Genomic DNA, 27,367 nt, shown 5'->3' on the forward strand with positions numbered 1-27,367 from the left:
ATTTTGCACAATACATATAAGCCATTTATATGAATCAAAAGAACAGGTTATATAGCATCGGGTGTCCTTAGCCTTCCCCAGCGGATTTTCTCTTATTGTCTTACCCTTTTCTAACACTGATCCCCAACCCGCCTGCCTTTGAGTTGCAGCCCTTTCACATTTTCCCAGCAAACAATTTACGAAGCAAGCAGACACCTAGTCCTCAAGAGAAGCCTCCCCTGCTAGACTGACGCAAGCCCCTCTCTTCCCAGGGCTAGAATCAGCTTGCAATGCTTGTCCAGAAGGCTGCAACTATGCCTTCCAAGTCCATCTCACTTGCTCACCCAGTTGGTGAATAGTGACGGGCCCAGTCAGCAGACTGGTGTCTTCCCCCTGGTTAGAAAGATGTCTTGAGCTCAGCAGGTTCTTCTTCATGGCCCAAGACAGTTCCAACCAGAGCATTTCCCTTTACTCTCTTGGTTAGCTGGACTGACTATGACATTTCTGGAGACTTCTGGGTGTCTGCTGTGGTGAAGGCACTTCTGGTCAGCTGGTTGATCATATGACTGCATAACGTGCGTTCTGTGCATCAACAATCATACTGCAAGGATTGTGTGTGGGCATTAGGAAATCTTATGGACTCATTCAGGGCCGACCCACCCATGAGGTAAGTTGAGGCAACTGCCTCAGGCGGCAGGATTCAGAGGGGCAGTGGATCCCAATATAGAACTTTAGTTTTCCTTTGTTCCTGATGTCAATCTTCACTCCCATCTTCTTCCCTGGTGGGGAGGGGAGCGCCATTTTTTGTTTTGCCTCAGGTTTCAAAATGTTTGGGGCTGGCCCTGGACTCATTGGTCTAACATGGAAAGTTTTATCTTTCTTCGTAGCTAATGGGGATTTTTGCTTAAGCATGAAGGTTCTCTTCATCTGCAGTGGGGAAAGAGAACTGAAAAAGACAGCTTTTGCATGTTTTGCAAGAAAAGCAGACTTCATGTCACTGGAGTTAACTGGGCAGAAGTAGCCTTGAGGAAAATAATGGGTTGCTGATTTTTATGATGCTGATAATGCTTGGAGTAGCCTACTTCCTTTCTATTTCTTCTCTCTGTTAATAAACTGAAATTAATTCACACTTCCTGAAGCAGGATGTGACTGAAACAAAGCTAGGTTTCAAAATTTGCTACTGCTCTGAATTTAGTTCCCCAAACAAAAATGCATATATAAGTGAAATAACAAACCAGCGTGCATCATATTACACAGGAAGCTACCTGATACTGAGTTGGACCACTGGTTCATCTAGCTCAGTATTGTCCACACTGACTGGCAGTATCTCTCCAGGGTTTTAAGCAGGGAGTCTTTCCCAGCCCATCCCCATCTGGAGATGCCATGGGGATTCAACCTGGTGCCTTCTGCATGCAAAGCAGATACTCTACAATTGAGCTGTGGTCCTTCCCCAAATTAGGCGAAACTGCATTTCTCATAGTATATTTTTGCAAGCAAACTAAATTCTGAAATATTGGAATACTGGAAACTGATGCAGAAATGTGATAAACTCAACTTAAGACTGGAAGATGGAGAAACAGAGGGAGGAAATGGAAACTGACAAATTCATCTAGCTCTAACCTCAACACAACACATCCGTACTCTCTCCTCTGAAAGAAAAGCAACCCTCTAAACCTGCTCCTGAAGTTTCTTTTGAGCTCAGAGAAAGTGAGAAGTATGCAACGCTGTGTTGCACAAAATCCCAAGGACTGCAGATTTAATTCCCACCCCTTCCCTGTTTGTCAAAGGCAGAGGAACTTAGGTCAGACTACTGGTCCAACTAACTCATTATTCTCTGCACTGACTGGCAGCAGCTCCCCAGGATTTCAGGCGTGGTTCTCTACTAGCCTTGCTTGGAAGTGCCATTGAACCTGGGGTCTTCTGTGTGCCAATCACCCACTCTACCCACTGAGCTGTGGCCTTTCTGCTTGAAAATATTTGGGCATTGCCAGGTTAAGCTTAAAGCCCAGGGACTGTGTGGGATGAGCAGCCAGCACTTCAGAAGGTGGTGCTTTAGAGCTCAAGGTTGCTCCTTGCTGCACCCCCTATAGCTTACAGAAACAAACCATGTAAGTTGGACAAAAGCAGCTAATTCTACGTTATTTGCATAATTTATACAGGTCCTGGTGTCTCATCATAGCTCAGGCTATGAAGCTCCTACTTTGCAAATGATATTGCTGCATGAATGAAGCATTCTACATATTATTATTATTACTTATTAACACCCATCCTTTACCCTAAGATCGCAGGGTGGCTTACATATCTATATATGTATGTCTGTATATATATACACACACACAGTTGCACCTTGGATCCCGAACACCTTGCGAGTCAAACGTTTTGGCTCCCGAAAGCTGCAAACCCGGAAGTGAGTGTTCCGGTTTGTGAATGGTCTTTGGAACCCAAACATCCAACGCAGCTTCTGAACATTTTGGAAGTCGAATGGACTTCCGGAACGGATTCTGTTTGACTTCCTAAAATAATCTCCTTCACCCACTTCCCTAAGGGTATTCTTGTTCTTCCCACCACAGGCAAAGTTGAAAGTTGATAGAAAATGGCAGCAAAATGAGATCGATCATCATTACCACATTGCCCGTTTTTTGATTAGAGCAGGAGAGTTTCATGAAAGGAAAGAAGCCAGCAACAGAGTCAGGAGGAACGCAGGGAAGAGGTGCAGGAGATGGGCAATGGTGGCGGCACGGGGCGCTCCGGAGGTCTCTGGAGAAACAAGAAACAACATCGTTATGACTCTATAGTCAGATTCCTCATCTTCCAGGAGAAAGAGTGAGAACTCTGAAGCAGAAGGGGACAGGCACAGGAAGCTAAGAAGAGCCTGCTGGATCAGGCCAATGCCCTGTCTAGTCCAGCATCCCGTTGTCATGGGGCCAACCAGATGCCTCAATGTGTAGCCCACAAACAGGACCTCTGAGTGCAACAGCAGCTCTCCCCTTCTGCGGCATCCAGTAACTGGTGTTCAGAACCATGGTGGTAGAGCACAACCATCATAAAGGTAAAGATACCCCTGCCCGTACGGGCCAGTGGTGACCGACTCTGGGGTTGCGTGCTCATCTCGCTTAAGAGGCCGGGAGCCAGCGCTGTCCGAAGACACTTCCGGGCCACGTGGCCAGCGTGGCGAAGCTGCTCTGGCGAGCCAGCACCACCGCAGCGCACAGAAACGCCGTTTACCTTCCCGCTATAAAGCGGTCCCTATTTATCTACTTGCACTTATGGGTGCTTTCGAACTGCTAGGTGGGCATGAGCTGGGACCGAACGATGGGAGCTCACCCCGCCGCGGGGATTCGAACCGCTGACCATACGATCGGCAAGTCCTAGGCACTGAGGTTTTACCCACAGCGCCACCTGCGTCCCTTACAACCACCATGGCTAGTATTAATTAACAGCCCTTGTCTCCGGGAGACAAGTCATACATGGCTCCCACCCAAAGAATCCTGGGAACTGTAGTGTACACCCCCACCCACAGAGCTACAATTCCCAGCACCCTGAACAAACAGCAGTACCCATGCATTTTTGAGAGAGGCAATCTGATTTAAATGAGATTTAAGTGCATGGTGTGTACACTTGGAGAAGACGGGATTAAGAGGCGATATGGCAGCCATCTCCAGACATTCAGAAGAGTTGTCAGTCATAGTGATGATGGAGCAAAATAGCTTGTCGTTGCTCCACAGAGTAGAACTCAAACCAATGGGTTTAAAGTACAAAAAAAATTAATGGGGCAGAGAGGGTATTTTTGGCTAAACTTAAGGAAGAATTTCCCAACAGTTTTAGTTGGTTGACAGTGGAAGTGACTCTCTTGGGAAGTGGCCAGTTCTCCTCTGTAAGAAGTTTTTAAACAGAACCTGGATGGCCATTGATCAGGGATGCTTTTGCAGTGGTTTGAATTAGATAACCTTTGGGATCCCATCTAACTCTGTGGTGGTTTTGGGCTAGTCATTACCTTACTGGGTTGTTGTGCAATTAAAATGGGGGCAGGGCGGGGAATGTGCACTGTCTGAACTCAGATTGCAGATTGCAAAAATAAATAAATGATGAATAAATAAAGTAGTACATATATCTGTACAGTGGTACCTCGGATTACAAACACCTCAGGTTACAGACTCCGCTAACCCGGAAGTAGTACCTCGGGTTGAGAACTTTGCCCCAGGATGAGAACGGAAATCGCATGGTGGTGGTGCGGTGGCAGCGGGAGGCCCCATTAGCTAAAGTGGTACCTCAGGTTAAGAACAGTTTCAGGTTAAGAATGGACCTCTGGAACGAATTAAGTTCGTATCCAGAGGTACCACTGTATACACAAAAAAGACACCTGGAGACATTTTCATAATTCCTATATACTGATTCACAAGCTGGAGAGCTTTTATTATAGTTGTGGATCATTTACCTCCTACATCATTGGAATTTAAACCCCCTCGAAAGCAAATGCCCCCCGTTTCTTACGTTTCTTTTCTTCGTCAGGCACAACAATGTATCCGTCAGGGATCCCCCCTCGGAGCCCAAGGCCGAGGCGGTTCAGCTCGGACTGCTTCTGCTTTACAATCCAGTCTCTTACGAAGGGATCGTTCTCTTGAGTCTTCAGCTCTGCTACATTAATCCCCAGCAAGTCTTTGACATCGGTGGGTTTTAGTTGCTGTGAAATGAGTCAGAGGGAGATGGTTATAGGCAATGTCTACCCTGCTGGGATTCAAAAGCTCCAACTGTGAATGTAAGCGGCAAAGGATATATGTATATGTGTGTATGTGTATATGGCCTACTCTTTCTCTCTCTTTCGTTCACTGAGAGGAACTTCCAAAGTGTTCCGATTGTTGCTGTAGGTGCAAGTTTGTTAGCAACACCACTCCCAGTACAGTTACATGAGAAGGCTCGGGTGTGATCTATAGAAATCCGCCAGGGACTGATAGAGAAGTCAAAGACTGAATTGTGCTCTGATAAATTTCATTTCGTTTTATTTTTATGCTCTTTCTGAAGGTTGCTTTCTACAGCCAGCCCAGGATGTTTTGCTGCTTCAGGAGAAACAGAAAATACCACCCCCACCTCTACCTCATCTTCCGCAGCCTCCCTCCTCTTCTTCCACAGCCCTCCCTCACTGTTGCCTCCCCCCCTGAAGCCACAACAACCCTGTGCTGAAGGCAAAAGCGAAAGGAGGCCAGAGATATTATCCTAGCTATTGTCCTAACATCCTAGCTATTAATCCTGTTATAACATTCAAGGTGGCCAAGTTTTGTGCAGCAGCAATAAAAATACGACTTATAATAATTAGCACCCAGGATTAGTGTAATGTACCGACCGATGGACATTCCTAGGTCAGAAGGTTTCCTTTCTGACTGATAAATGGTGACCTAGAACTGCCTTTTTATGTATATGTGATTTTACATCATCTGATTTTGTTTTTAAATTTTGTAATTGGTGTATTTGCCTTGATACTGGCCATTGACTGTAATAAAATGACTTGTACTAGGTGGCGGCGGGCATGGAGGAGGAAGCAGGGTGTGGAGGAGATGGCCGTGAGCCGTATCTGCTGTCTGAGGCAACTGCCTCACCTTGCCTCATGGGCAGGCCAGCCCTGTCATCTTCAGCCCTACGGCATTATCCCACTCACCATCACAGCGTCCTTTCGCAAGCCCTTGAAAGTGTTGATGTCCATGTTGACATTATTTTTGCTGAGCGCCCTCAGATCCTCACCCGGAGCACCTCCTGTAAGAAGAAAATTTGGTGAAAACTTGATGGTTATACATTGCCAACTTTTCTTGAGTCAGTGAAAGAGATCTTTTAGTTATGTTTAGAACTCAATTGCAAAGTTCCCTAATAAAGGCAACTCTTTACATGTGGAAAGTCCCCAACTCTTCAGTGTCTTTAACTTCTCCAGTAGTCCCAGCTTTGGATCCAGCACAGAGCAAGCATGTCTCTGAGTCTCCAGCTTCTAGCCTGTTTCCAGTCCAGCTACTCTGGCTCTTGTTTTCCTGCCTAGCAGCTAGGTGAAGGGGTTGGAGGAAAGGCCCACCTATTAGCCTGTAGGGCGCTATCACTTAGTTGTAGCTCCTGCAACCCAGCTCGTTCTATTGGGATGCTCTTAAGTGGCCGGCTAAGGTCGCCGTCTTACAAATAAACTTGTCTGACCAGGCCAGCAACCTCTGCTCTTAGATTCTAACCCTCACTGAGTACAGCACTCAATGAATTGGAAGGAGCTCAGGGTATCATCCAGACCAACCCCCCATGAAACCCACAACATTGTTTTAATTTCCTCAGTCCTGCAGATAGGGATGGTGAGGAAATAAAATTTGATCCAAACCAGACATAATGGTAGTGTTCAAGGCTAGGGATGGACAAATATACCAATTTCGGTTCTCTTGGTTTCTCATGTTTCCAAACTTAAATTCTCTACATTTCTGCATCAGTTTGTGGGTTTTATTAAAAACAAAACAAAACACCGTCATAAAATTTTAGTGCAAAATTTTAGTGCAAAATTCTCCTAATAAAGAGTTGCATGCAGTTGTGACAACTATATGCATACTTGCAAGAACATTTCTCCAATCTAATGCATCTTTGTATGTTATTTTCACTATGCTGTTATGCACATACCCTAATATGTGCATTTGTTTTAAATCGACAGATTCTTCCATCTCTAAGTAAGAAGTTGGGCGGGAGGGCAGATTGAGGTTAGTGGGGCAGTGTCCGAATGGATAAGCTGATCTGCTGCTTTCAAGTTGCATTTCAACAAACTGCAATGCTCATCCTAGACTGCAAAGGTGTTTCCTAAAATGATGCTGTGACTTACCCAGGTACGGCTTGATGAGGTTATAGTAAGCAGGGAACTCGTTGTGTCGGTCAGAGTAAGCTCTCTTGGCTTTTGGGTACAGGATATCCTTGGTAGTTTGAGGACACCCACCAATGTTGAGGGTCTTGGCACTCCTGTCAAGAAAGGCAAGGAGGGAGAGGAAAAAAAGAGGTGACCGAGTCTCTCAGCTTTGCTTATTATTCACTGGAATGAAGGGGTCCAAGAGCTGAGCTCACTAGATCATACAGTCATGGAACCATAGAATTCTAGGGTTGGAACGGACGCCAAGGGTCATCTAGTCCAACCCCTCCATTGCAGGAATCACAGTAAAAGAATCTCTGACAAACAGCCATCCAACTTCTGTTTATAAACCACAAGGCCCCCCAAACTGTGGTCCATGGGTCACCAGTATTTTGTTTATATATTATTTCATTAATATCCCACCTTTTTCTCCAAGGACCCCAGGGTGGGGCTGATTTAATCCTCACAACAACCCTGTGAGGTAGTTTAGGCTGAGAGGCAGGGATTGGCCTGAGGCCACCCCATTGCATTTTATGTTTGTGGATTTGTGAAGACAGGAGACTGCACATCCATTACACTGAATATGCATATTGAATTTTAATTGTACTTTAATTGCTTCTTTTATTTCCCATATTGTATTACGATTGGAATTCTATGAGATTCAAATTGTAACAGAATAAAATACAATATGTGAAGAGAAATTGTGTGCTATAAAATAGCAGTAATGCACATAACCTAAAGGCCCACGCTGGAAGACCACAAAGCCCAAGATCTTAATAATCAAGTTGCACCCCTGGATTCTGCCTCTCCCATTACCATCCCACCTGCACACTATACATGTCAGGGGCTGGTCTGGATCAGAAGACTGGGGAATGCAATCACAGGGAGATTAGCTCCTAACAGAAGAGGAGGGGGGATATTTGCACCCCCCCACTTCCAGCATTTCCAGAAGCAGAGAGACAGACAGGCAGACACACACAGAAGCTGCTCAGGTGAGAGAGGAGCTACTCAGCTATGAGATAGTAGCTAAGCAACCAGAAGGGAGGGAGCAGCTGGGCGATACATCAATCAAGAGTGGGGGAGACCCCCTCTCCCTCCCCTGAACTTGGAGGTCCAAGCATGTCAGAGAACAAAGGAGACATGGTGGGGGGGAGAGGAAATTCTCGTTGGTATACTTCTTGCTGCGGAAGTGGGGAGGAGTCAGAGTAGGCAACTGATATCCTTGAGGAGGGTTGCCTGTTTGTGCTTGCAACATAATGCTGTAATAAAAGCACTATAAGTCTACCAAATGCTCATTAATTCTTATCGTTGAACTACCAGAAGGGAGAGGGGAACTCCCGTACTTGACAATACATTTCAAATGCTGTGATACCACTTTAACAGTCATGGCTTCACCCAAAGAATCCTAGGAGATGTAGTTTGTTAAGGGTGCTGAGAGATGTTAGGGGACCACTATTCCCCCTCCCAGAGCTACAATTCCCAGAGTGGTATAACCTTCCCAAGGAACTTCGAGAATTGTAGCACCGTGAGAGGACTACGGGTCTCTTAACGACTCTCCTCACTACAATTCCTGGTATTCTTTGTGGAGAAGCCATTTGCTAAGCGGAAAGTGGACCTCTTTTCTTGCTAAGAGATGAAGAGTGTTAAAGGAGTTTACTCACTTGATAGCATTCTCTGTGATCGTTTTAAGCTGGCCTTGGGTCAAGGAGCACATGTAACGTCCCCCAACAGCATCCAGAGCTGTGGCATCAAACTGGCCTCCGGACTTGCCATATTGCTGAATAATCTCCCTGGCCTAAAAGCAATAATTTCCAACCCAAAACAGATTGGCTTGTAAGTAAGTCTTATATGAGCAAAGCTAAGACACTGCTTAATGAACTAGCCAAAACTCAGCTAAGTATACTATTTTGACCTTTTATTATTTTGACCATTTCTACCCTTGTCTCAAAAGGAAACATTCTCAGGGGTCTCACACAATGGCCATGCACCCCCAATGCAGAGACCTGCCCAAGCCTGAGCAACCTTTGAAAACAATGGGTTTCAGGGCCATTCTACAAATGTATCTTTTTTTTGGGAAGAGCTATTATTATTATTATATTTATTTATATCCCACCTTTCCCCCAGACAGGGACTCAGGTGGCTTTCAGGTAAAATAGCCATAGCCCAGTGCTAAAGCACCTGCTTTGCATGCAGAAGGTCCCGGGTAGGACTGGGAATGTCATTTGTCTGTAACTCTGGAGATCTGCTGCCAATCAGGCAATATTGAAGTAGGGTGGCTCAGTTGTCCGACATGTTATAGGCCAACTTCTATGACTTTTCCAGTGGATTTTGGTCGGCTGAACTAGTCTTATGAATGCTCTGTGCTGTCTCCACATTGTGGCTCATTCTATCAACGTTTTATGTATCCTGAATATTCAGAAATCTGGTCTGAGGCACCAAAATGCACTGGGGTGGGCATTAACTTTAAAAAGGTAAAGGACCTCTGACAGTTAAGTCCAGTCGCAAGCGACTCTGGGGTTGTGGCACTCATCTTGCTTTACAGGCCGAGGGAGCCGGTGTTTGTCCGCATACAGTTTTTCCGGGTCATGTGGCCAGCATGACTAAGCCGCTTCTGGTGCAACGGAACACCGAAACCAGAGCAGTACAAGGAAACGCCCTTTACCTTCCCGCCGGAGTGGTACCTATTTATTTACTTGTACTTTTTGGTGTGCTTTCAAACTGCTAGGTTGGCAGGAGCGGGGACCGAGCAACGGGAGCTCACCCTCGTGCGGGGATTCGAACCGCCAACCTTCCAATTGGCAAGCCCTAGGCTCAGTGGTTTAGACCACAGCGCCACCCACTCATTAACTTTACCACCTGTTAAAAAAGCAGAGGAGAACAGAGGAAGCATAACCTCTGTGTATTTTAGCGCCGTCCCTCTAAAACTTTGCAACCAAATGCACCTCTTTACGCATGTAAAATGTTTCCTCATGTTTTGCTTCTAGGAAGCGATTCACAAAATCAAAATAAACTTCTAGTTTGGAAAACGAGGGGAAGAAGTAAATCAGGGGAGGCTGTGCTTTTAAGGCTGACGTTACCACTTCATCATCGGGAGCGTTGTCCAGCAAAGCAACAAGGGTGTCTGGCGACTTGAACTTCCATTTCTTAATATCCTCAGGAGTCATTAGGCTGAGGAGGCTTCCCATGCTACGGATAACCGAATCGGGATACCCATCAGGATAGATCTGTAGGGATTGCAAAATAAAAATCAGTGTTTGTGAACACTACTGGAGCACCTCTTGCCCTTTCTCAGAGCACACATCCATCAGGAGACAGATTGCCTTATTATGTGTGTGTGTGTGTGAGAGAGAGAGAGAGAGAGAAAGAGAGAGAGAGAGAGAGATACAGAGAGAGAACAAGAGAGTGAGAGAGCTGGTGCCCTTCAGGATTGGAGGGAAGGAATGCAGAGAGGATCAACAATAGGCAACTCCAGAGGCCCTGACAGGCAGAGTCACCCCCTCATGAGTTGGAAGTAAGAAGCAGGAATGTTAGGAAATTCTGATGATGAAGAAAAGGGGAGAGGAAATGGCTGGTGTTCACTTTTTCAACCCGTGTGCAGAACAAAAATCAACTTAATTCAATCGATATTTGCTGGTGTTACAGCTTTCAATATACAAACAACACATAACTGATTATGCCCCCCCCCCCCGCAATTTGCATTATCTTTCCTTTGCACTGAATTAATGGGGTGAAATAACACACTGGCAACCTAACTTACACAATTAACTATTTATATTACATTGGTTACATAATTTCATGACAGCAAGGCAAACAACATGGCATTTCACAGAGGACGAACCGGAGCATAACAGAAACAAGGCTGCATGAGACTAAGGCAGGATGGAACAACAACAACAACAACAACAGCAATTTATTATTTATAGCTCACCCATCTGGCTAGGATTCCCTAGCCATTCTGGGTGGCTCGCAGCAGAATAGTAAAAACATGATAAAACACTAAACATTTAAAACTTCCCTAAACAGGGCTGCCTTCAGATGTCTTCTAAAAGTCAGATAGTTGTTTATTTCCTTGCCATCTGATGGAAGGGTGTTCCACGGGGCGGGTGCCACTGCCGAGAAGGCTCTCTTCCTGGTTCCCTGTAGCATCACTTTTCACAGTGAGGGAACCAGAAGAAGACACTTGGAGGAGAACCTCATTGTCTGGGCTGAGCAATGGAGGTGGAGACACTCCTTCAGGTATACTGAGCCAAGGCCATTTAGGGCTTTAAAGGTCAGCACCCACACTTTTAATTGTGATCGGAAATGCACTGGGAGCCAGTGAAGATCCTTTAGGACTATTGTATTATGGTACTGGCAGCCACTCCCGGTCACCAGTCTAGCTGCTGCATTCTGGATTAGTTGCAGTTTCCGGGTCACCTTCAAAGGTAGCCCTACATAGAGCGCATTGCAGTAGTCCAAGTGGGAGATAACCAGAGCATGCACCAATCTGGCGAGACAGTGCCAGGCAGGTAGGGTCTCGGCTGGTGTACCATGTAGAGCTGGTAGACAGGGAAGGAAAGGGAATCGGTGCCACTTTTCCTCCCTAGTCAGGAGACAGGCAGGGAGAGGGCTTGCTGAGGGCAGGCTGAGATTGGTGGGGCAGTGACTCATTCACCTCAATGAATGAGTGGGGGCAGAGTGAAAGAGACAGAGAGAGAGACAGAGAGAATGCAAGGCCTCAATCTATTGACCTGCTTGCACCACTCTCCTTTGCCTGCAGTCTCAGATGAGCAATGACTGAACTCAAGCCCTACTTCCATGCCCCTCTTAGCAAACTATGAAAGCCAAAACATTGATTACCCGGTCCAGCTTTTCTTTAAGCACCATCAGCTGCTCCTCAGGGAAAGCATAACTTGAGATCTTGTTGAGATTGGCCTGCAGGGTTGCGTCATCCAAGCACTGGCGTAATTCCTCGTTATCGTAATAAAGAGGCATCAGTTCATCATCAAGCACCTCCTGTGTTATGGTCTTATCAGCTGGGCATCCTGGGAAGGCAAGACTCAATAGTTAACCAGGGTTGAAGAACTTGCACAACTGACAAGCCAGTGTGGATGCAAGAACATCAGAAGAGCCCTGCTGGATCCTATCAAAGTTCTGTCTGTTTAGGTCCACCCCTCTTGCTCCTCAGCCACAAGTGATTCAGAAGCATAGTGCCTCTGAATTAGGGAGTACAGACTATGTGCTGTAGGGTGCTCTCTGCTAAATACGTATTTGGAGAGAGGCTAAATTCTGTGACCTGTATTAACTATGCAATTAACTATGCGGGGCTTCCCTTGTGCTTGATATGGAAGCTGCAGTTAGTGCCGTATGCTACAACACAGCTGCTGGTGGGAGTGAGATCCTGTCTGCTCAGAAATTTGCGCTGGCTGCTGATTTGTTACCAGGCAAAGTTCAAGGTGCTATTGTTAGTATATCAAGCCCTTAATAGCTTGGGACCAGCTTTCTGCACTGCAAAATTTAGGGAAGTCTGAATTTTGAAGGGTGGCTATGTTTCACTTTGTGTGTTGTTTTGGAAAGAGTGAATTAGGTAGATTTGCCTTTAGATGCAATCTGAATTTAATTTCTCCCTCATCCCTACCAGGAGAAGACTTCAAGAATGCCCCCTCTAATCCCCTCACTGCAAACTGAAGCAGCAATCTAAAGTCTGGCAATATAAACAGCATCTGTTTCACATATATCCAGGGTCCATTTCTGGTGTCTTCAGGTATGGGTGCAAAAAGTTCCTCCCTGAAATCCTGGAGAGCTACTGGTAGTTAGTATAAACAATACTGAACTAGATGGACCAATAGCCTGTCTCAGTATAATGCAACTTTCTGTGTTTCCTATGTAACAGCTTTATAATGGGATCTGCTGTTTGTGTGAATTGGCCTCAATGCTACCAGAGAATAGCTCCAGGCTTAAAAGCAGTGTTGCTGTATACCTGAATCACGTTTCTGCCTGGAGGGGTGGAGGTTTTTCACAACAGATGCCAGCTGTTCTGTTGGCATATGGGTACGGTGTAAGAAGTCTTTCAGCCATGGCTTTAATACATTCTGCAAAAGGAAAAAGAAACACTTATGTGGTGAAGGATGTAAAATCTAGAAAATCTATACGATTCTCAATTAGTTAAACTGAATGCATAGATTCCTTTCCTTCTCCTGGATATGGGGTTTGGTAGCATAACCAAGATGGTTATTTTTCAGAACAGAATACCGCAGCAAATAATATGCAAATGGTGATGATGTTAGGTTTATCCCACCTTAGCTTTCAAGATGGCTAACAAAGTCATCATTGCACAAAGCAGTTACAAACAGTTCAGTATAAAGTCACAGCAAACACAAGACCCATCGTATGAAAGATGGTTACTGATGAAGAATCATGAGATGTGACCTTCCCCTTGCCTGCTCTCATTTACAGAACTTCAGTGGCAGCACTAGTGATGGAAAATGGAACACAGGTGGAAATTAATGAAAATTTTGTGTTCTGGTTGGTTGTTATGTATCAGCTGGTTTTTGCTTTAGCAGTCTCCTGCACGGGAAGGATAAAGGTTTGCAGTCGGAAATTTTGCACAGGAGGGTCAAAAGTTTACAAGGGGGTGTTTTGCTCAGGAGGTTTTGCATAACATTTTTGACTAGGAGCTTGACAATTAAGGGGAAACATAAATTTAACAAGGTGTCCACTCTCCTTACATTTGACTAAAGGTTGGAAGAGAGGCTGTATATAACTTGAATTTGAAAATAGGGTAGAACAAGAAGTTGTGGAGATAAAGACTTGAAGAGGCTAGGCTGCTTTAGTTCAATTTATGACATTTGTGACAAGGATAAGTGAGGTCCACAATAATTCCCACTTACAATTTCCCCATCCTTTTTTCCTGGCAAACAAACATAACCCAGAGCACAGCACTTCAACAGAGACTTAAATACCCTTCTGCTTCCTCTTGATTATGGGGGGGGGGGAGAGAGAGAGAGAGAGAGAGAGAGACTTACTGCAGGAATACTTTGTAGGATGCTGTGATCAAATATAGGGAGCAAACCACTCAGTTCTTCCAGGGTAGAAGGTGACCATGTTGAAGGAAGCCTGAGTGGAAAGAGAGGGAATGGGAACTTATCAGCAAGCTACATATCAACACCATGGAACTCTGAAGTAGGGGCATGATTTTCACGGAGAGAGAGTTTAAAGGATGTTCCAATCAGAAGGAATGTCTGTGACATTTAGAATATAATTTCTCCTTCTTTGGGCATTGAGCAGCTGCAGAACACAAGGAGGACAAGGCAGCAGGGGCACTGCCCTCCTGCCACTGGTGCTGCATTTGCTGGGTGAGGCAGCAGTGAGATCAGGGAAGCTTTAGGTTGGTATTATTGGGACACCTGAAGGACACCACCAAGACAGGCTCCCCCAACCTCGCAGCACTGCTGCTCTCCGACACTTGCTCCTGCTGGTGCCGTATAACCTGATGGAATACTGCAATACCGCTAAAGATGAAAAGGAGAAAAAAATATTCAAATGTTGCACACTTGCATTTTGCAAGCACTAAACCAAAAGGATCCAACATCAAGTATTTTTCATTTAAAGCCTTGGTTTCAGATGAAGAACCTGTGCGACATTGCAAGATCATAGTTACTCCCTCCAAATCCATTTCTGCATGTGTAAAAACTTATTCCATGGTGAAATGAAACCTGTACTGTGTAAATTGGTGGTTGCTTTTCATTTGTGTGAGATTCAGGTTTCTTAGGCAAAACCCACCTTTCTGCTATAGAGCATGGCTTTTGAAGCTGTGAAATTTATGGGCTGTAGCTTCGTGGTGGAGCATCTGCGTTCAAACCCTGGCATCTTCAAGAAGGGCAAGGAATGACTCCTGTTTGAAAACCTGGAAAGCTTCTGCCAGTAAGTGACATGGGAATAGCCTAACTCGGCTTTTTAGGTATTATTCTATAAACTGACTCTGTATCTATGTTAGGCATGGCTTCCTCTTAGGGAACCTAGCTTTTGCTGCAAATATAACATTTCATGATGAACATTTCCAGTCAAAACCCCACAATTCTAGCTTTGAAATGCTGTTTGCAGTAGCAAATGCAAATGAATTAGGTTCAGTGGCAATCCAAACAGATTTCCGACAACCAGTTTTCTTTTCAGGAGAATTCAGAAAACTCCAAAAGAGCAAAAACAAAACCTGCAGTGTGATCCTACCCAAAGGAGGTTCTTCCACTGTTGAGGAGAGCTTGGGTTGCTTTGATTTGTTCGGGTGTGAAAGACTGGCACTGATTTAACTGCGTCAGAAAATTGTTGCCGGATGCTGCGATGTAGTCTGCACCAAGATCACAGACTAAGTGGCCCAGAATTGCCGCATCTTCCTTGGTTACCTGTAGATCATGGATGTCCTACGGAAAATCATTTGTAAAAAAATTGTGTAAATTTTTTAAAAAGAGAGAAACCATCAACATCTTAAAATAATTTAGTTGATTAATAACCTATATTTTAACCAAATAATCAAATATATTTCATTGAATTAGTTTCTATCTGTATTCCTGTATAGGTACTATTATGAGATATTTCAGAAACAAGTTGAGACTGAGTAGACCAATACTTGCTGCCTTTCAATTTCCCATGAAAAACACACCAGGACTTCAGAAGTCTAAAATCTGCTTCACCTATTAAAACTGGCCCTCATTGATAAAAAACACCTCTTTACAAATACGTAAATAAGCTAGAACAGTAGTTGACTCATCTACTAATTGTATTATTTCAGTCTGGAGAAGAGAGATAAAACCCAGCTTCTGTCATGTGATATCAGGTGATTATTGGCAAACTGATTGTATTTCAAATTGAGGTCATGGGCATAAGAGATAAAACTGAAGTCTGTGCTGTGAAGAGTATTTTTTCCCAGGGTGTTTTTGAGTTAAATTGAAAGTTTCTTGGTCCAGATTGCCACTTATTTGGCACGGACGCAAGCTTGAATAAATGCTTTTGCTCTTATAGCTAGTTAAGGTGCCAGAATTATACTTTACTTACCAGGCAAGCTAACGCCTCTGACAGAAGCTGTTTCCGTTGTGGGGAATCTCTTTCCAGGACATCAATATTGGCTTTTCCGACGCGAGTGACATACTCCTTGCAGTTTTCACCTGCTGCAAGGTCTGAAGGCCTAGAAACAAGAAAGGATTAATGAATGTTTGTGCATATGGATTGACTCTCCCCACTCTGCGTTTAATATACTGCTGTGCACACCCCAGTCTCCAAGTGGCAAAAATATTTCAGAGGTTCTAGTGCTTACTTCTGGTTTCCTTGAAATGAAGATATTGGAGACTGTGGTGTCTTTTATTAAGATGGTGGTTTTATTTGAACATATATACAACCTGAGCAGGGACACAGGTGGCGCTGTGGGTTAAACCACAGAGCCTAGGACTTGCCGATCAGAAGGTCGGCGGTTCGAATCCCCGTGACGGGGTGAGCTCCCGTTGTTCGTTCCCTGCTCCTGCCAACCTAGCAGTTCGAAAGCACGTCAAAGTGCAAGTAGATAAATAGGAAGGTAAACGGCGTTTCCGTGTGCTGCTCTGGTTCGCCAGAAGTGGCTTAGTCATACTGGCCACATGACCCAGAAGCTGTCTGTGGACAAACGCCGGCTCCCTCGGCCAATAAAGTGAGATGAGTACCGCAACCCCAGAGTCGGTCACGACTGGACCTAATGGTCAGGGGTCCCTTTAGCTTTACAACCTGAGCATTGGATGGAGGGGCTCACAGCATTAATACTCCAACAGAGCTTGCTTCTCCGTTAGGTTGCTGGGGGAGAGGGACCCCCCAAACCATAGCTTTGGATTCAGCACAGCACAAGACAAGCCTCTCTGTGTCATTCCAGCTATCAGTATCAGCCAGACTGAACAAAAGAGCATCCCCTGGCTTCTTGCTCTATTATCTACAAGACAGATGAGGGCGTGGGGAAGAACCCGCTTCCTCCTGAAAGAGCATCACCAGCCAGTCATATCCATAGCAACATGACCACTCTTTAGTCATGTAAAAGCAGGGTGCTTGAAAGCCTGGCTAGGGCCAATGTCTTAACAAAGAGACTAGTATGGCCAGTTCAGTAGTTCCCCCTGGTGGATTCCAACCTTACAAATACACAATCACAAGTTTGGAAGGAACTCATGGGCATCATCCAAGCCCACCACATCTTATAACACTACTCTACATTTACCTTAAAAAGAGAAACAAGTCTTTAGGGTAGTTGTTGAAATCCTCTGGGGGTCCACTGAGCAGTACTCTCTTGGCTAAGCAGCTCAGCTGAAAAACAAACCAGAACATTCTGTCAGCCAGTAGAAAGAAGTACAAGCAGGTCATTTATTTCAGAAAATGGCGAGGGGATTTTTCCTTAAAAATAAAATAAAATAAACAACAATAACACACCTATCTGTGGTGGTTTTGCAGCTGGTTTTGCTAAATTTAAGCCCCAAAAGATTTCCTTTGCATATGCCACCATACCTGAGGGCATTGGGCTGGCTGAGAAGATTAGGGCAGACTGTGGAGACATATATACATACATAATTTCATTTGTATGGCGTCTTTCCACAGTTCAAACCATGCTCAAGGTGGTTTACAACATGAAAAAACCACACTACTTAACTAGAACATAAAATAAATAAAACATTAAAAATATACAACCAAACTGGACAATTTCCACATAAATCACAAGATCTAAAATAAAGATACAAAAAACCCACAGCAACAACAGCAATAATCTCTCCCACAAAACCCTACAAACAACACCAAGTTCCTCATCACCTGCTGCCTGAGGTGGCCTCCTTACCCTACCTAACAGAATGACTGGCCCCAGTTCTGTTACTATCTTATCCCCAAGAACACACACCAAGGATTAAAGCTGAGATGAGAGATTCAATTCAGGTCTTTGAAAATACTTTCAAATATTGATCTCAAAAAAGCCCTCAAGATGCATGCAAAGAAGCCAACCTGTTCTTCGCTCAGCTGAACGTTCTTCTGCCCCAGAACGCTGAGTAGCTGTTGGAATCTCTCATCATCCATATCAGCAGCGACTGCACAAGTAACACCTTGCAGTATGGAAGGGGATAGGCTGAAAATTCAAGGGAGGACCATAAGCAATGAATAGATAGTTGTGAAGAACATCACCAGTGGTTTTTAAAAAGTGAGGGGCTCAGTCGAATGTGTATGCAGAAGAGAGGTGGGGTATCTTCTAACCTTTCTCCTCTTTTGCCTTTGAAATACTTAATATGGAGGGCTCATAATTCGATCAGGGGCACCGGTGGCTGGCAGAGCCAACTAATTCTTGTGTTGTGGATTTGAGGGGTCAGTCTGGATCGGGATCAGCAAACTTTTTCAGCAGGGGGCCGGTCCACTGTCCCTCAGACCTTGTGGGGGGGCAGACTATATTTTTTTGGGGGGGGGGAATTATGGAAGAGCACCACAAGCCCCGGTGGCTGCTTATCTGTGTCTTGTGAGCAGCGGAGGGACGATGAGCGGAGCACGAAAGGGCTCCGAAGAGGGGATGCTTAAAATGGTGGCCACTCGAGCGCTGCTGCTGCTGGCACTAACAAAGCCCAGCCCCCTTCCTCCTCTAGGCAGGGCGGGGAGAAGCCAGGAGGAGGGAGGGAGGCGCCGCCACCACTGCCGTGTGAGGGAGAAGGAACAAACGTGCGCACCGGCGATCCACGAGGCGATTCCCGGACCATTCGCGGGCCGGATCCAGAAGGCAATTGGGCCTGATCCAGCCTGTGGACCTTAGTTTGCCTACCCAGGTCTGGATGATGGCCTGAGTCCCTTCCAATTCTTGGGATCCCGTGCCCAGTGAGGGTTAAAATTGAAGAGAGGAGGCTGCTGGACTGGTCAGACAAGTTGCTTTGTAAGAAAATGAACTGGCCACTGAAGTGTCCTCATCAGCATCCCAAAAATAATGAGCTGGGTTGCAAGAGTTACAACTAAGTGACGGTGCCCTCTAGGCTAATGGGTGGGCCTTTCCTCTCTAGACCATTCCCCTCCAATAAAGCCATCCATTTGAAAGAGTGCTATGAATAAACGTGGCCTTTTTTCCTCAAAGAGGAAAAAAGACCAAAAAAGAAAAAGAATATTAGGGGTCAGCAATACCTGTGGATTTCAGGGACCCTCTTGATTATATCAGGAAACAACATGGCAGCCTATGGGAATCAACCAAGAAGAACATAAACAATTTCTGTTAATAAGAAGGACACGTGAGTTGGAAATAAGGGTGAGCCATCTCCCTGTCTCACCTGCTCTGGGGTCCATGGCTTGTCATTGAGATCCTGAATGTTGAATGTATCACCAGGGACCAGTAGTGATTTTGGTATATAGGGAACCAGACCATCCGGGGTGTATTTCACCAGGTCGTTAAATCCCGCTGTAGCAGCAACCAGCTAGAAAACAAAGTTATACTTCATGGGGGAAGACTTTTGCTGAACTGGATGACAGTCCCATCTAGCCCATCATGGCTGCTTTGTTTGTTTATTTAAAATACTTATTGATGACTTTTCATCTTCATATTCCTGGGTGATAGGCAAAAGTGTGAATATAAATATTAGGGGTGTGCAGGTGGACAAATGTGGTTTGGGGGTGCTCTCCACCTTCCATGAGTCAAAGCACAGAGTCAATAAACTGCAATAAGTCAGATCAGGGCCTTCACAAAACCTCAAATCACTTTAAAATGAGAACTGAACCAAACTTCTCCCCTATCCCTAAGTGGCCTTAGGAAGATCCAGGTTAAAATACCTACTGGTCCACAAAGCTCACCGAGTCACTATTTCCCCACTTAGCAGGGTTGTCTTGGTTGGAAATGCAACAGCAGGGATCATTCAATTGATAATTTAAGGTTACTCCTGCTGGTGTTAAAGTCAACTAGCTGAGAAGGGCATGGGGGAAGGTGTTGCTTAGCAGTGCAGGCAGTGGTAATATTTTTCCTGAGGTGGCATGTGCCTTGAGGTGGCTGTTGTTGTAAAGGATTACAATAATTATAATGTACGTGAAGTGCTTTTAAAAACATGAAAGCTGTTATTATTAAGCCTCTCTGTCAGTTCTCCTGAAAGGCTGGAAATTCTGAGCTTCCCCTCTCCTTGAAACCTTTCCATTCTGACAGGTCAAGGATCCTGTAACTAAGAACTGGTGCTTGAGTTTATTTTTCCCCTTCTCCCTCCCACCCCCCCCTTTTCTTTTTGTGCCGTGTCTTTCAGATCGCAAGCTGCTCTGGGGGTTTGTTTTGGCTGAACAGAAGAATTTTTAAAAAACCATTTAATAAATAATAGCATCGAAAAGCTACAATGAGTTAACAGGAAAAAGAAAGGCCTCACCTTTTCCACAAATGCTGTTTTCAGAGTGGGTGGCACATTCTCCAGCTGCTTGGCAAAGCTTGGGACTTTAACAGCGTCCAAGACCACCTGGGCAGGTATGGATTCCAGGCTGGTGTGGCTCAACCCAACCACCAAACTCCCAAGTGCTGCAAGGCTCTGGCCATCCTGAATCTGTAAATAGGAAACTCTTAGCTGTAGGAACCAGGTTGGTCATCCAATAGTCAACTTCACCCAGAAGACTGAATTGGTGGTTTGGAGCTAGGAGACATTGCAAGCCCACACTGAGCCATGTTCTTAAGGGACTTTTACATGAACTTTTTATATATATATATATATATATATATATATATATATATATATATATATATATATGTATGTATGTATAAATTATATATATATATATATATATATATATATATATATATATATATATATATGCTTTCGTAGATTTTCACGGGTACAGGAATGCAGGTTTTGGTGTCTTCGGGTGTCTTCCCGTGTAAGAGTTGGGGTGTCTAGGCGACGTTTCGACGAGGTCTCACTCGTCATCTTCAGGCTGGTGCTTTCGGCTTCTTGTTACTGGAACAGAGCACAAAACCACAGCTCGCCCCTATACACGAAGCCAAGCCAGAGCACAACTAAGTGCAGTACAGCCATCTTCTCGGAAAAAAACTCTTCACAAGCTCAAGAGGTCAAGACACGAAAGCTTTAGCAACTAATCCACACCTAATGACCCTCCTAAGTGGTACTCAGAATATCACTCAAGAAATCACTCAAGATATCCCTCAAGTAATTAATGAACAAAAGAAGAAAAGGCACACTAACCTGGAAACTTCCTCTCTGCCCAGAACGTTGGAGGCTATACACCACACCCCCTCAACAGTATTTATAGGAACTCAAACACTGAGATCCTGCTCTGTTCCAGTAACAAGAAGCCGAAAGCACCAGCCTGAAGATGACGAGTGAGACCTCGTCGAAACGTCGCCTAGACACCCCAACTCTTACACGGGAAGACACCCGAAGACACCAAAACCTGCATATATATATATATATATATATATGTATAAATTTTATATATATATATATATATATATATATATATATATATATGCTTTTCATTTTACAACAAACACAAAACATAAATTTGAATTATTCCACATCATAACTTGACTCCCCACCCCATTTTTGTGGTTTCTTACATTTACAGTATACTGTTCTTTACTGCATTTCCATGTTAACCCCATTTATTGTTTATCCCAGATAGTCAATATATGTTTTTTGTCACTGCATGTTTTTACTTTAATCCTGCTAAAGTCTTAATTTGTTTACAAGAGTTTTGTAAATATTCAATAAACGGTTTCCATGCTATATTTTTAAAAAATCGTCTTGATTTCTTATTCGTCCAGTAAGTTTTACCATTTCTGAGCATTCTAATAACTTCTGTTGCCATTCTTCTTTAGTCAGGACATTTTTCTTCTTTCTATATGAGCTTTTGACAGATTTCTCCTTGGACCGATTTCTTACCAGTATCATTCTGACCTGCTAGACACGGGCCAATGTGCACATAGGAAACTGCCTTCTGCTGGGTCAGACAATAGGTCCATCTAGCTCAGCATTGTTCACATTGACTGGCAGGGACTCTTCAGAGTTGCAAACTGGGGACTCTCCCAGTCATTCCATTGGGGTGCTGAACCTGGGAACTTCTGCATGCGAAGCAGATACTCTACCACTGAGCTACACCTCTTTCCTGTTGGCAAAAACCTTCAACTTCTGGCAGAAGTTCCCTGTACCAGGTGAGAAGTTCCCTGTACCAGGTGAGACGTTTTTCTTCACTCCCACGTCTCCTCAAGGTTCCTGCTCAGCTGTACGTGTTTCATATGCAAGGGGACAATGTTCGTCTTACCTGGTATCCAGAACTGAACAGTTTCTCCAGGATGGCGCCAGCCTGTTCAGGGTCCCAGCCCTGAACTTTGCTCAAGGAAGGCAGAGAAGAGGCTAGCATGTTGCCGGGGATGCAGTTCTCAATCTGCTGCACTGAGAGACCGAGAGCCTTCTGTCCCAGGGAGTTCAGGATTGCTGGAGAGAATGTGCCACACTGGCTGCCTGGCAAGCCAGCAACCTGGTGGCAGAAGAAGAATGAATGACCCTGGGCCCAGACTGAGGCAGAGGGGAATCACATGTGCCCAAAGAAGTCATGACCCCCTGAATCCACCAGTGTTCCAGATTAATGGAAGCTTGGGAGCAAGCTTGTTTTCTGCTGCTCCAGAGTGTAGGAGCCAAACCAATGGACTCCAACAACAAGAAAGGAGATTCCTACTAAACATAGGAAAGAACTTTCTAATGGTGAAAGTTGGACTCTTCTTCATCAGAGAAGTGGACTCTCCTTCATCGGAGGCTTTTAAACACAGGTTGGATGGCTATCTGCCAGGGATTCTTCAGCTGTAATTCTTGCATTGCATGGGGATTGGGCTGGGTGAGTCTTGGGGGTTTCTATTAGCTCTACATTTCTGTGATTCTATGGATAATGAACCGGAGACTGCAGGGGCACCAGATGAGGAGCTGGAACCTCCCAGACTATTGGGGCCCATAGATTCAGAACCTGGACTGTCAAAGACATCTTCCCCAACCCTGAAGAAGCAGATGCCTCCCACCACAAATCACCAGTCTGGCGACACCAGGGTGTGCATGCCGCAGAATGAAAGAGGTGTGTGTGTCTTCAGACTAGAGGGTTGGTTTGTTTCATAAAATTTATACACCGCGATATTGTAAAAAAAAAATAAAATATCTCAACAGGATTTACAGACAAGATAAAAGAATAAAATTACCAATAAGAAGAATTAACACCAATAATTTGACCAACACCTTTGCTTCTGTTGGTGTGAGTTCCTCATTTGGAGCTGTCCGTGGTCCTCAACCTTTGACCTGCCTTGACTTCCAGCCTTGCTGCCTTCTCTCTGTGGGTTCTGGCTGTCTCACCTATAATATATTCTAAGCTTCTTTGGGCAAACACCTGGACTCTTTGAAGCCCACCTAACTTATCCATACCAGTCTTTCTTTTGCACTATTGCAGGGCTGGGGGACATTGGGCCTCGGGTTCTAATGTGGCCATCCAGGCTTCTTCAGCTGGTCCCTGGAACTCCTCCCAAGCCCCACCCCTCACTAGTCATTCTTGGATGTTTTGTCTGTCTGAAATGTGTTCAGCTGTGATGATGCCTTTTTGCTTGGCTGGATGGGGAGGGTGGTATCAAATGAGTGGCCTTTTTTCTTTCTTTTTCTAAATGGTAATTCTGACTGGTCTTCCTTGGCCATCTGTTGCCACAGAGCTGGAACAGTAATAACAGCCTGGCTTTTTTGGTGCTTATTTTACATGGAGCTGCAATGAACTCCATAAGAACATAGGAAGCCATGTTGGGCAAAAAGATTGCAAGGGGTTGGGTTGGACTAGACAACCCTTGTGGTCCCTTCCAACTCTACAATTCTATGTTATCATTTGAAACAGTCATGGCTTCCCCCAAAGAGTTATGGGAACTGTAGTTTGTTAAGGGTGCTGAGAGTTGATAGGAGAAACCCCTGTTTCCTACTCAGAGCTACAATTTCCAGAGTGGTTTAACAATCAACCCTTCTCAGGGAACTCTGGGAATTGTAGCTCCGGGAGGGGAAAATAGGGATCTCTTATTCCAACTCTCAGTGCCCTTAACAAATGACAGCCCCCAGAATTCTTTGGAGGAAGTCTACACTGACTGGCAGAGGCTCTCCAGGGTTTCAGGCAGGAGTCTCTCCCAGCCATACCTGGATCGGGATTGAACCTGGGACCTTTTGCATGCAAAACAGGTGTCCTACCACAGAGCTAAAGCCCCTCCATAGCAAGAGGAAAGCCCAACAAGTATGCACAAGCCAAGAAAATACTTACTGGGAGCTTCAGCGCCGAACTGGCAGTAGCTGCCATCACCCAACCTGAAAGACACATAAGGCTTCAGGGGGGAAAAACCACACACCTCTTCGAATCAAATGCAGCTCACCTTTGGAAATCTGGCCCAGCAAATGTCCTTTGTCAAATGCTTCTTTTGCTTCAGCAGCAAAAAACAAATAAAGTCCCCAAAACTGCTATTTGCTCTGCTCGGCATAAACTGGGGCTCTGACAATCCAGCACTTAGGTGTGTGGTGCTAGAAGACAAGCCCTGGAGAAGGCATATGCTGTGCACCTTCCCCTCCCCCCCCCCACAGTTGGAAAAGCTGGCCCTTCCAGTAGGCAGAGTGGGGCAACTCCTGGGCCTGCTAAACTAACTGCTGTTCCAGGTGTGGTGGAGAAGGCAACCTCACTGTTGGAGTTTATTTATTCTGCTATCCTTTGATTTACCGCTCTTTCCCCATTTGTCTGTGACCAATCTCGGTGTCTCAGTAGAGAACTTGCTGCTTTCTTGGCAGGCAGATGCCAGAGCCCAGCAAGCAGCTGCTTGTTCAAAGCTGCTTGCCAGACTTGCTCATTTACGCCTGAGTGACATCAAATTTCCCATCATCTTCCTAATATGTATTTTGAAGTACTGATAACCAGTGATTTTGTGCATTTCCAGAGTACAGTGGTACCTCGGTTTTTGAACATCTCAGTAGTGGAACATTTCGGTTTTCGAACGCCGAAAACCCGCAAGTAACTGCTTCGGTTTTTGAACGCTTTTCGTTCAAAGTCGAACATGCCACGCGGCTTCCGTATTGAGTTTTCCGGAAGTAAATGCTTATGGAAGTAACTGCTTTGGTTTTCGAACGTTTCAGAAGTTGAACGGTCTTCCGGAATGGGTTACGTCCAAAAACTGAGGCACCACTGTACCTTTAATAGCAGACCAAGGCTTTACATTTGGTGGGAGACTGGAATTTACTGCAGAGTAAATTAATACAGCACAGAACTGGTGGGAGAAGAGCTTTCGACAATGTACCATACAAATGTGGAAGGTGGTTCTTAGTCAGTCATCCTTAGCATGAATAATGGGACATTAGAGGTGTCTCCCTCTTTCTGTCCATAAAAAAGTTGGAGGGTTTACAATTAATAGCATATAATATAAATAACATGCCCTCCTATCATTTGCTTTTGCATGCTCTAATTTTCTTCTAATTATATGATGGCAACACCCAGATGTGAATCCATAAAGAAAAGGGCTATAATGAGGCCCAAATTAGATGTTCTCTTGAATGTAGCATGCAGCTGGTTATCTTGTTTGTCCTAAAATAAACTTAGGTGTGCACAGGAAAGGAAGGCTGATCTCTTCACTCCTCACTGCAGTGAGATTTCCCCCCAGCCCACACAGCTAGGAGCATTAGGGAAATGTCTTAAAAGGTTTTAAAAAAGGACTCCCCCCCTCCGAAGAATTCAAAGGCCCCATCCTCCCCCGTTCCCCAAAAATCTCTCCCATACCTTGTCAAAACAGTTTACTTCCTTCAAAATATTTTGGAAGTTTTCCCCAAACCCAAACTGGAACTCCTATTTTTGCTCCTGCTCCATGATGAAGTTTTGTGGCAGTTTAGAGACCTGAGAAACCTCTCTTCAGAGGATTACGAAGCTGCTTTTTGCCTCTCATATTGCCCGAGCAGGACTCTCTAAAATTTACCTCAGCCCTTTGTTGTATTTTGTTGTTTGTTCACAATTTATAGTTCACCCTTCAGTGGCCAGTCAATATTATCTAAAATTCACCTCAGTGATATGCCATGTTTAGCTACTGGTATTTGTTTTTACAATTTCTATTTTGCCCGTCACTAGCCAGTCAGTCTTCTCAGGCTGGCTCAGGTGAATTTCAGTGACATCTTTGGAGCTGATGGCATCCAAACATAACTGTACTCACCAACCATAACAATGCAAGCAAATACTCTTGATCGACGTAGCATTATTCCAAATGGGTCCCTCCCCATGGTTAAATCTGCTCTCTCTAGGAAAAAAACCACACAAAGAAATAAATGAAACCAATTTCAGTTTTGGTCCTAATTTTCTTCAGGTTTCCCTGATCATCAAAAGAACAGGAAATTAATTAGAAACGCAGCATTAAAGGCATTCCAGAATTTGCAAACACAGAGACCTCAGCAGCGATGGATTTAGGCAATTATGAGTGGTTCTTTAGCTCAGGGCACCAAGCTAAGGGGGTGCAAAATAATAATAATATTGAGAAGATCCATGGCTTTTTTCCAGCTGGAACATGCCGGAATTCAGTTCCAGCCCCTCTCAGGTGGGTGCCGTTGCCATTATAAGAGAATGAGGAAGGCATTCACAGTGCATTGCAGCACCTCTTTTTCTAGAAAAATAGCACCGTGATGATTCATTAAAAAGCAATTAGGCCAAATAGAATTATTCTGAAAATAAGAAATATTGGGGGGTTGGGGGGGTTGGGCCAAATTTTGTCCTCGCTCAAGGCTCCAGACTTCCAGAGTCCGCCTTTGACCTTAGAAACTGTGTCTGACTTACCAAACCCATAACACTTTTGCTTCTCTTTAAGGATTTTTTTAAATTAAAAAATGCTTCTGAACCCCTCTTCATTTCAATGATGCCAGAGCAGTTCACAATATAGTGCATCAAAAATCCATATCTTGAGTCTATGTGTAACCCTGTCAGGGCTTTAAATAATAATAGTAGTAATATTTATTATTTAGATAGCACTTCAGCTGATTCTCGCAATGTGCGCAAGTTTGAAAAATGGACAGGGCTTGATGGTGAGCTGCAGTTTAGATGAGAGATTGGTGGAGAAACAGGAAAGGGCAGCCTTCCCTTCAAGCAACAAAACTCCCCAACTATCTAGCAGAGGGCAGGAAAGCGGAGCACGAAGCATCTTTTTTGAGCAAAGTACATACCTGCCTCCTTCTCCTTGTGTGCGGGGCTGAAAGTGACAGGCTCCAAGTGCTCCGCTTTTCATTATGAAGGCAGGGTGTGACCCCTCTGCCTCTAATACCTTCATCTGAAGTGAGAGGACACATGTCAAGTGCCAACCGCACCCTGCGGTTTGTGGGTTTGTTTATTTATTTTATTTATTATTTTTTCAAAAAACTTTTCTTTATTGTTTTTTCGTAATGATAGAGACAGAAACGTGTTCCTTTCCTCACTCCCTCCACCCATCCCTATAACTCCCCTGACATTGCCCGAAAAAGCTTAATTATATAAGACATAATGAAGGCAAAACAAAAGGTCACATTTAAATCACACACACACACGAATGTATCATTCCAGAAATTA

The 27,367-nt window shown here is 44.6% G+C and overlaps 1 protein-coding gene across 1 annotated transcript; it reads right to left on the reverse strand.

Moving 5' to 3' along the window:
• Positions 1–927: 927 nt before the first annotated feature.
• On the reverse strand, positions 928–27,068 carry MSLN (mesothelin). Its single transcript, XM_081170852.1, has 20 exons — positions 26,989–27,068; positions 25,992–26,075; positions 24,074–24,117; positions 22,067–22,282; positions 20,164–20,334; positions 19,093–19,236; positions 18,950–18,999; positions 17,801–17,921; positions 17,031–17,116; positions 15,854–15,983; positions 15,032–15,222; positions 13,831–13,921; positions 12,786–12,897; positions 11,666–11,850; positions 9,904–10,050; positions 8,488–8,621; positions 6,806–6,939; positions 5,630–5,724; positions 4,471–4,660; positions 928–2,736 (listed from the first exon to the last, which is right to left on the reverse strand). The coding sequence occupies exons 2-20, from the start codon at positions 26,056–26,058 to the stop codon at positions 2,639–2,641; spliced, it is 2,406 nt and encodes an 801-aa protein (XP_081026978.1). The 5' UTR covers positions 26,059–26,075; positions 26,989–27,068; the 3' UTR covers positions 928–2,638.
• Between the last annotated feature and the right edge of the window lie 299 nt (positions 27,069–27,367).

Source organism: Podarcis bocagei (genome assembly GCF_964188305.1).
Source record: "Podarcis bocagei genome assembly, chromosome: 14".
NCBI lineage: Eukaryota > Metazoa > Chordata > Lepidosauria > Squamata > Lacertidae > Podarcis > Podarcis bocagei.